The sequence below is a fragment of the Cherax quadricarinatus genome, chromosome 30, assembly GCF_038502225.1.
Source record: "Cherax quadricarinatus isolate ZL_2023a chromosome 30, ASM3850222v1, whole genome shotgun sequence".
Taxonomy (NCBI): Eukaryota; Metazoa; Arthropoda; class Malacostraca; order Decapoda; family Parastacidae; genus Cherax; species Cherax quadricarinatus.
In genome coordinates, this window is record NC_091321.1 from 23975901 (window position 1) to 23985594 (window position 9694).

The window sequence follows — 9694 nt, forward strand, 5'->3', positions numbered from 1 at the left end:
CTCACCTGGGGTGAAATTAAGAACGAGTGTCTGACAGCAGCCACCAAGATTGGCTGAAAATAAACAGCCTAATGCCACTGTTAAATGACATCATTGGCTGGCTTTAATTTACCATGAACATATCAATATTTTAGGCATTTTGTTTCAAAATACCTGAGAATGGGGCAGCTGCCCATTTTGTCCCACCCAGAGCCTGTAACCTTGAATAATTAATCATAAAGTTATGAATATTTACTTATTATTTCAAAGTGCTTTGCAAATCTTAATGCTTCCTTCCTCACTCAACAGGTGACACTGCATGTGCAGCCTGCAACAAGAGTGTCCTGAGCTCCAGTAAGTGTATATGCAATGCTCAAAATAAGGTTAATGGTTTCACATATATAAGATATGTAGGAGTATGATGGTGCAGCTTCCATTTATGTCTGTGACATATAAGTTATGAATTAAAAAATAGTATTTTTAATCTAACTTGATGTTATTTTGTGTTGGTTTCTTCACCTTTTCTTAAGTCAGAATAAACGAGATTTAAAAAGTATTACCTTTGTATAGAGTGGACACCAGATAACCTAGAAGAGGTCCAAAGGAATGGCTCATTAAGTGAGAAATACATTAAACACTCTTTTAAGGTAGGATGGCCTAGCATGTAGTGTGTTCAGCTGTTACCTGACACACCAGTATAAGATAGAGAATAGTAGTGTAAGGTAAAGAATAGTAGTGTAAGGTAAAATTTAATAGTAATAAGGAAGCTTCAGTAAAAGTGAAATTGAGAGGCTGATTATTTTTCAGGTCATTGGAAATATTTTTTAGTTTGTTGTCTTTGTTAGAGCATGTTAGTGACTTGGTTCGGTTAGGTAAGATTTGTCAGGAACCAGGAGAAGTGTTTCTTGATGTGGGTCTTGGTCATATGATGACCTGCCACTGCAGCCTTGGTCATTTGACCGAGGCCTTCCGTTGGCTTACGAGTCCACCCCTTTAAAAATTAAAGTTATACAGGTCTCCCTCCACATTCGCAAGGGTTAGGTGATCAAGAACCTCGTGAATGTTGAAAAATCGCGAATGTTTGGTGCACAAATATATTGTAGGGAAATATATTAATAGCATTTACTTAGCCTAACAATACTGCTTCCTTAACCTGTTGAACCATGAACAATCATAAAACACATGAAGACATCGTAAAATATTGTACTAGTGCCAGCCCTTTGGTAAAGAAGGTGAGAAAGACTATAGAATTCAAGAAAGAACTCATAGCAGAGTACCAAAGTGGAGGAGGAAAAGAGAGGGAAGAATGTGCCTTCTTCAGTGATTCTGTGATATGTACGATACTAAAGCAGCACGAGTCGATAAAGGCTATAGCACCAGCCAGCAATAAAGTGTAGCATTAACAGTGTAGCAAGTAAGGTAAGCGATTAATCAGTAGAAAAAGGACAGCACAAACCCAACTCCTCCAATGTTATTGGAGTTATATAGGGCTACTGACAACACCGCCGCCTCTACCGCCTCTGCTGCCACCTTCACCACCACTATGTAAGGCTTATGCTCTCAGTGGCCCTTATACACCCAGCAACAGCAAAGCACCACCACTTGTGACATACGTAATGACATATTTTATTCATTCTAGAGTATATCATGCTTCTATGTTATTAATATTGTTTATGTCATATTAGATCAATTGTGATAAATACATAAGCCGTAGGGTTGATATTAGTGTCATATTGAAGGACTATCTTCTTCTATCTCCAAACAAACTCTACTGCCACCACAATTCCTAACATACGCAATGACATGTATTTTAAATATGATTGGGCGGCTGGGCATTCGTGAATGTTCAAAACCCGCAAAAGCGGAACTCGCGAATGTGGAGGGAAACCTGTATTATAATAACTTACTTGGATCACACAACATATATTTTGTTTTGACTGTTCTTTGCACCCTGACCAAAAAGTCATAATTATTTGCATCATTAACAGGATCATTCCTAGATTCTTTCAATGTAAAGCACCAGTCATAGACTGCTTAGTTCTATGATACAGTTGATTTCTTTCCTTCATTTGATTTTTAAATTCCTTCCATAGGTCGAAGAGAGCTGCCTAACATAGTGGTCTTTGCCTGTCGCCATGTCTACCATCAGGATTGCATGCCAGAAGACTTGCAACAGGTAAGTAGAGAATTCATTTTAATCACACTGCCCAATTTGTGTTCTAATGCTCACACATTCACTGTCACTCTCACTCCTCTCTCATGTACTCATTCTCTCTCTCTCTCTCTCATTTATTCATTTTATCTTGTTTACTCACCTCTGACCCTACATTAAGACTACAAATATTTTAAGGTAAGTAATGAGTGAACTGTATATACATTTTATCGCTCTGAGATGCTTTAAATGTCTTAGAATATTATGTGTGGGTGGGGTGGCCTGGTATGGTAGGTATGGTAGCTTGGTTGGCTACCATACATACCACACTTGATTTCTTACAATAAATACTACTCATCTCGCCCTACATTAAGACTACAAATATTTTAAGGTAAGTAATGAGTGTACTGTATGTGTATTTTTTTTATTGTTTTTAATGTCTAGTTCTATTACTAACTTAATATATGTTAGTGTAAACCTGTTATCTAGTATTTATATGCATTTATAAATGGAAAAAAAAAGGGCATTTCACTTTATGGCGATTTCCGCTGTATGGCCGTAGCCTGGAACCTAACCTGCCTTATAAGTGGGGACCTACTGTATATAAAGAAATATCCTTAGTCACAGTGATGAGTACATTTTCAGAATATTTCCTGTGCACCACTGAACTTAAAATATTTTGACTAAAAACAAATTATTTTTGAGTAAGAGTGCTTTATCTAATAGATTTAATGTACTTTTCATATGCATAAAAAATATGTAAATGTGATTCTAATACCTGCACAGACTAGCCTGGCTGCCTTTCCTTGTAGACTGCCTGGTCAAACACCTTCCCCCAAAAACAAACTTTGTGTGAATGCACTAGATCAAAGCAAAATGGGCACAAGTATATTTTAGGACCTAACTTGCTGTTGGAGTGTGAGCAAGGTAACATATACAATTTGGGGAAATCAGTAGGCCAGACAGTGTTCTGGAAGTGGGAAGTATAGTACCTTCACCTAAGAATATAAGGAAGGAGCACAGCTGCTGACCTTTTGGGTCATGCTAGTTAGGTCCATCTCACACCCACTCATGTATTTGTCTAACCTATTGTTAAAGTCATCCAAGATTTTTCTTCAGTGATGCTACTAGGTAGTTTTTTCAACTCATCTTAATTCTATTACCAAACCAATGCTTTCCTGTTACGTACTTTTCTAAATCTAAATTTTCCAACCTGAGCCTGCTGCTGAAAGTTCTATCTTGGTTAGATATTTTTAGCATATCATTTACACTTCCTTCATTTATTCCAGTCTTCCATTTATATGCCTCAATCACGGTGGAATGCCTCAATCATATTTCACTGAATTCTATGCCTTTCCAGGGAGTGCAAAGTCAGTGCCCTTAGTCTATTCTTGTAGGAAACATTTCTGTTACATGGAATCAACTTTGTCATCTTTCTCTATGTTTTCCAGCACATTTATATGTCCATTTGACAAACATGCTTATGTCCTTAACTCTGAAGGGTCATCTGTTGACACACTTCTTGCAAGACAGAAATTGAATGAATCATGGTGACCTTTTGGTGTGTGGGGGGGAGGGGTGGTTACCTACCTCAGTGGTAGATGGCTGATATATTAAAAGACATGTAAAAAATATTGTATACACCCAACACAATTAGCAGTTGAAGTTATATTCAGTAAGAAAAGTGAATCTTTTCACAACACACTTCTGACACGATTCAACCAAGTTCAAAAGACATTACTACCACACTGTCAAAAAGTATCACCATGCACATCCAACAAGGTTCATCCAAACTCAAAGAACACCACTACCACACTGTCAAAAAGTATCACCATGCAAAGAATATTGGAAACACTAAATTCCTTAACATCATCAAAGTTTCTTTTTGTTAGATGTCTACCGTGTTATAAATTAAACAACCCTCAGGAAACTATATGCATCCACTAGCTGATCTTCAGCACCTAAAATATGTACAGTGGAACCTCAAAAATCGAACTGCTCCCAACACAACCAATTATATAAGTGTATTTTTGTAAGTGCTTTTATAAGTGTATTTTTGTAAGTGCTTTTATAAGTGTATTTTTGAGGGTCTGAAATGGACTAACCTAGTTTACATTATTCCTCATGGGAATAAATTCATTCGGTAAAGGCACTCGAACAGCCTTCTGGACCAAAGAAAGTTCGATATTTGAGGTTCCACTGTATTCACATACATCACACAAACTTGCCTGAGTTGACCTGAAATATAGTATTATTGAAGATATCTCATTGAAAACATGTGAAACATCAGAATTTATTGAGATACCCCAGAGGCTCCAAGATAGAATTAAGAAACCACACCAGGCAATATGAGAGCAATCCCTAGATTACTCCAGATATTGACAGTAACTCCCAAATACTGGATGCTACTGACTGGAAATTCCAAACACTCCAGACACTGGCAGTAATTTCTAAATACTTTAGGTAATGACAGTAACTCCTGAACACCAGATAGTGACACTAATCCCAAATACTCTGGATGCTGACAGTAAGTCACAAACTCTTCAGATACTGTTAGTAAGTCGCAAAATATTTGGTTAGTGAATAAATATATTTGTCATTAAAACTTGCATGCCTCTTGTTTGATTTTCTCATGTTTTTAATTTTTTACTTCTCAGGATGTATGCTTAGTATGCAGAAATGACAAGAAAAGATTATTCTCAGTATTATGAAGGCACATCAGTCAAAGCAGCTTTGTATAAAGTTCACACCAGAAGAGTTACTCGTAGAAACCATCTATGGTGTTGCCTCTCTTGCACTGCAAGAGCGCTCAGGCTCTCAATACAGCTCTTCACCAGTCTGAGAAGATGTGTTTTGCAATCAGTTTATTTATTCTGTATTTAAATGTTATGTTTATTGTTATTGTGACACTTTATATTTTGTCATTTGTGTTATGCTTCATGTACGTATCCTACACCCCTTATGCTACAAATGTAAATTTTTCATACTAGACTACTACCACAGAATCTCTCTCTCCAGTGATCCTTTGCTTGTAACATTTTCTTTGCTAGCCACCTTTCTCTTGTTTTTATTATCTGCTGCTTCTCACCATCATCAAGAATAGTTTTTTTTTTTTTCATCTTCTCTCGGCATCAACATTCTACGCCATATATTGTCACCCACTCTACTGGCAAACCAATTATTATCATTATAATCAATGTAAATGCTGAACCCATAAAGGTCATACACTACTACAATTAATTGCAGTTTTCCTCATATATCATTTATTCACTGTTTGTACATTTCAAATCAGTCTTGTATTATTTTCTTATGTTTTGGTGGTATTCAGTATTTGTCTAGTTGCTGCTCCCATCTTAACAGCATATGAACACTATTTCTTTCATTCTTCTTCTTCTCAAGGTTCTGGAAAACTTTGGGCAGTCTGTTTTGTTAACCCTTTCAGGGTCGAGAGGCCCTCTCCTAAACTTGTTCTAAGGGTCAAAAATTTTTCAGAAAAAAAAAAAAATATTTTTTTCTTATGAAAAATAGAGAATCTTTTCCCAATCATAATGACACCAAAAGTATGAATTTGATGAAAGACTTACAGAATTATGCTCTCGCGAAGTTAGTGGTCTCGATGATGTTTACGCATTGGCGATTTCACCCACTTTGAGCCCTATTTTCAGCCAATTTCATAACTATTTCACTAGAACTCCATTTTTCTTTTGATTGAGTACAAGAAACTACCCATTTACTGATTTTAACTATCTGATAAAGTGGTCAGAAATTAGCAATTTTTCCAATTTCACCAAAATTTCAAAAGGTGCCAATTTCCAAATAGGGTCCAGAATAAACAAGACAGACATTCCTGGCACTAAAATAACATTTCCTCTGTTCATTAGTCATGTCCCCAGGCCTCTCCTACATTTCTTTTGCTTTCCACTTTGAATTTTTATTCTCACAAAAAATAGAAGATTTACTGTTACGCAGACTACTGTAGAAATGTAGAAATGGTATAAATAATATCAGCACATTTGTGAAAGAATATTAAACTCACCATTTGACGTGTATTGGACGCATGGCATAATTTGTTTACTTTTAAACTTTGGCAAAAATCGAACATTTCTGCTACTTTGAGCTCAATTTCAAGGTACTTTTCATTGTGAAACCAATCAAAATCATCTCAATTTCTGTAATATGTCTTCCATTCTATAAAATGAGACCAAGAAAACTAGAATACAACCATAAATACCACACGAAAATACAGTGCAAAGTTGCTGTTTTAAACCAAAACCACGGTCAATTTTTTTTTTTTCTTATTACTCACTGTGTGCTGCAGGATTTTTTTATGCTGTGCACACTGACCACATAGACCCATTCTTTCATATGTAGGCCTACCAGCTTTCTCTCATTAGATTTGAAGGCGCTAGAATGTATGCGTACTAGTACGTCGATAACTCTGGTGCTTAAGCCATACTAGTATGTCGGAAACCCTGAAAGGGTTAAAACAAATGTATATTTGTGCTGTATGACCTTCCTACAGGCTTGTCATCTCTATAATTGTAACAGTAATCTGTTTACACTTTTAAGAGGGGAGTCTTAATGATGATAAAGGTCTCTTAATTCATGAAATTTAAGCTACCCTCCCCTTCCTTGGATCAAACCGAACTATCTTCCACTCCCCAGGCCTTGTATGACTTTTATTGGTTTAGTGCTTACCTATGAATATAATGTGCCAAGGTTTTTACGTACATTATACACAAAGTATCAACTCATTTGAACTATTTGCACTATACACACACCATCCAGCTGTATTTTTGTCTTTCCATGGATAATGGTGCCTTGTTGCTTTTAATTGTACAGTGGACCCCCGGATAACATAATTAATCCGTTCCAGAGAGAGTGTCTTATACCGAATCTGACTTAATCCAAATTAATTTTCCCCATAAGAAATAATGGAAATCCAATTAATCCATTCCAGATACCCAAAAGTATTTAACAAAATAATTTTTTTACATGATATACAGTGGACCCCTGGTTAACGATATTTTTTCACTCCATAAGTATGTTCAGGTGCCAGTACTGACCGAATTTATTCCCATAAGGAATATTGTGAAGTAGATTAGTCCATTTCAGACCCCCAAACATACACGTACAAACGCACTTACATAAATACACTTACATAATTGGTCGCATTCGGAGGTAATCGTTATGCGGGGGTCCACTGTATACATTTCCCTATACAGAAAACAATGAGATATGCAGAGTAAAACATTACTAAAATGACACTTACCTTTATTGAAGACTTATTGATGAGTGATGAGACGAGAGGAAGGGAGAGGATGGAGGTGTACTATTGTTTGGAAGGGAAATCCCCTTTCATAAAGACTTTAGGTACCAAGTCCTTTTCTGGGGTTACTTCCCTTCTTTGTTTTTTAATGCCACTAGGACCAGCTTGAGAGTCACTGCGCACCTGTGGCACTAAATACAGTGGACCCCCGGTTAACGATATTTTTTCACTCCAGAAGTATGTTCAGGTGCCAGTACTGACCGAATTTGTTCCCATAAGGAATATTGTGAAATAGATTAGTCCATTTCAGACCCCCAAACATACACGTACAAACGCACTTACATAATTACACTTACATAATTGGTCGCATTCGGAGGTAATCGTTATGCGGGGGTCCACTGTATCTGTCCAGAGAGCTCTGTTTCTGGGATCTCTAAGATTTCCCTAAAATGGGACACAACATTGTCATTGTAGATGTTGCCAGCACGGCCTGCAACAGCTGTGCACATAAGAAAGCAGGAACACTGCAGCAGGCCTGTTGGCCCACACTAGGTAGGTCCTTCACAAACCATCCCACTAACAACCCAATTTTTAATGCTTTCCAAGCAATAAGCTTTGATAATTCTATTCACTCAGGCGCAAGTCCCACTCAAATAAAATCGTGTGTGTAGGGAAGTACCCTGGCTGGTATGTGGGGAAGTACCCTGGCTGATGTGTGGGGAAGTACCCTGGCTGGTGTGTGGGGAAGTACCCTGGCTGGTGTGTGGGGAAGTACCCTGGCTGGTGTGTGGGGAAGTACCCTGGCTGGTATGTGGGGAAGTACCCTGGCTGGTGTGTGGGGAAGTACCCTGGCTGGTATGTGGGGAAGTACCCTGGCTGGTGTACCACCATCACTACCACCCTCTACCACCACCACCACTTTTGTATCTTTCTACGAACTTTTTCTTGAATTCTATAGTGTTTCTCACCCTCTTTACCAAAGGGCCCAAAGAAGCTTTCTTTGGGCCCATGGTGGCTTATTTAGCAGTTACAAGCACTAAAAACAATGGAATAATACAAAATGTATTGCATGTATGTGTGGTGGAATCATCCTCACTGGCTGATAAACAACGGCACACTGGCTGTACATGGAGTGTCCAGGCCACTCACAACATGCGGACATGTTTGGGATGAATGACTTTAACCGAGTTCAGTGTCATTAATCGAGCCAATATTTTGACACAAAAATGTTACTTAATCCAATTATTACTTAATCTGATGACGTCTTAATCCAGGGGTCCACTGTATTATATACATCACCCATGTGAAAGTATTATTATAATAAAAAATGAAGCACTAAACCTACAAGGGTCATACAGTGCAGCAGGGCAGGGAAGAGTGCAGGGGTATTGGATAGCAAGAGGGAGAGGGATTATTATTAGGTCATGCAGTGCAGCGGGGCAGGGGATAGTGCAGGGGTAGCCATGTGAAAGTAATCATTGAGCTTTTAGTGCCCAAGCATCATTTGCAGTGGGAACCATTATCTTTCATGTAATTGCATTATATCATTGTATAAGCTTCATAAAACTGTGACATTATTTTAGGCATTTTGTATATAGTGAATCATTCATTTAATAGGTTAATAGTGAGGAGTGGGTGGCTGGTAATCGTGAGTGTGGTAGATAGGGACGAGATTATTTTGCCCTAATTATAATAGACAATCCTTATAACCAGCAGACTTCATTGTTTCTAAATCGTTTATCACATGAATCAAGTGATCCAATGGATTTTGTCCTGTATTTCGGAAGTCCATTAATTAAATCAAGGTCTGCTAAATTGAGGGCATACTGCACTTCTATTTTTGCTTTGACCCAGCAGTCTTAGTAAACTGTTACTGATCATTCACATAATATCTTTTAAAAGTTGTGCAGGCATGATGCACTCTTCACATTGCAAAAGTTTCATTTGTTAAGATAAAAGCACTTCATTGGCCAGTATAGTTACTTGTGCACTATAAAATTATTAGGCATTTCTTGAATGAACATTGTAAAGATTAAGGCATGATTATAAGCACCACAATCTTTCAGACTCCATGTTGTACATTTGTAAAATAAAAAATATTTTAAATTTTTCTTTTTATGAATGGAAAAGTTCAATAAACCTTTGGGTTGAGAAGTCAAAGCTTACAGTGGAGATGCTGATACCAGTAATATAATAAAAATTATGCAAAACACTGAGCACCTTGTATGGCTTCATGCATCGGTTTTTATTCTTTACTGGAAATGGAACAAAATTTTTGTTTTAACACGCTGGCT

At 37.4% G+C, this 9694-nt stretch overlaps 1 protein-coding gene across 1 annotated transcript in view; it reads left to right on the forward strand.

Annotated features, from left to right (window-relative positions):
• The window catches only part of lt (vacuolar protein sorting-associated protein light), a 90252-nt gene extending 85270 nt beyond the window's left edge, over nt 1-4982 (forward strand). Inside the window, exons 18-20 of the mRNA XM_070090002.1 lie at nt 289-333; nt 2073-2155; nt 4789-4982. Coding sequence (XP_069946103.1) covers nt 289-333; nt 2073-2155; nt 4789-4842 — 182 coding nt within the window. The 3' untranslated portion in view covers nt 4843-4982. The remainder of the gene's footprint in view (nt 1-288; nt 334-2072; nt 2156-4788) is intronic.
• Nucleotides 4983-9694: the final 4712 nt, after the last annotated feature.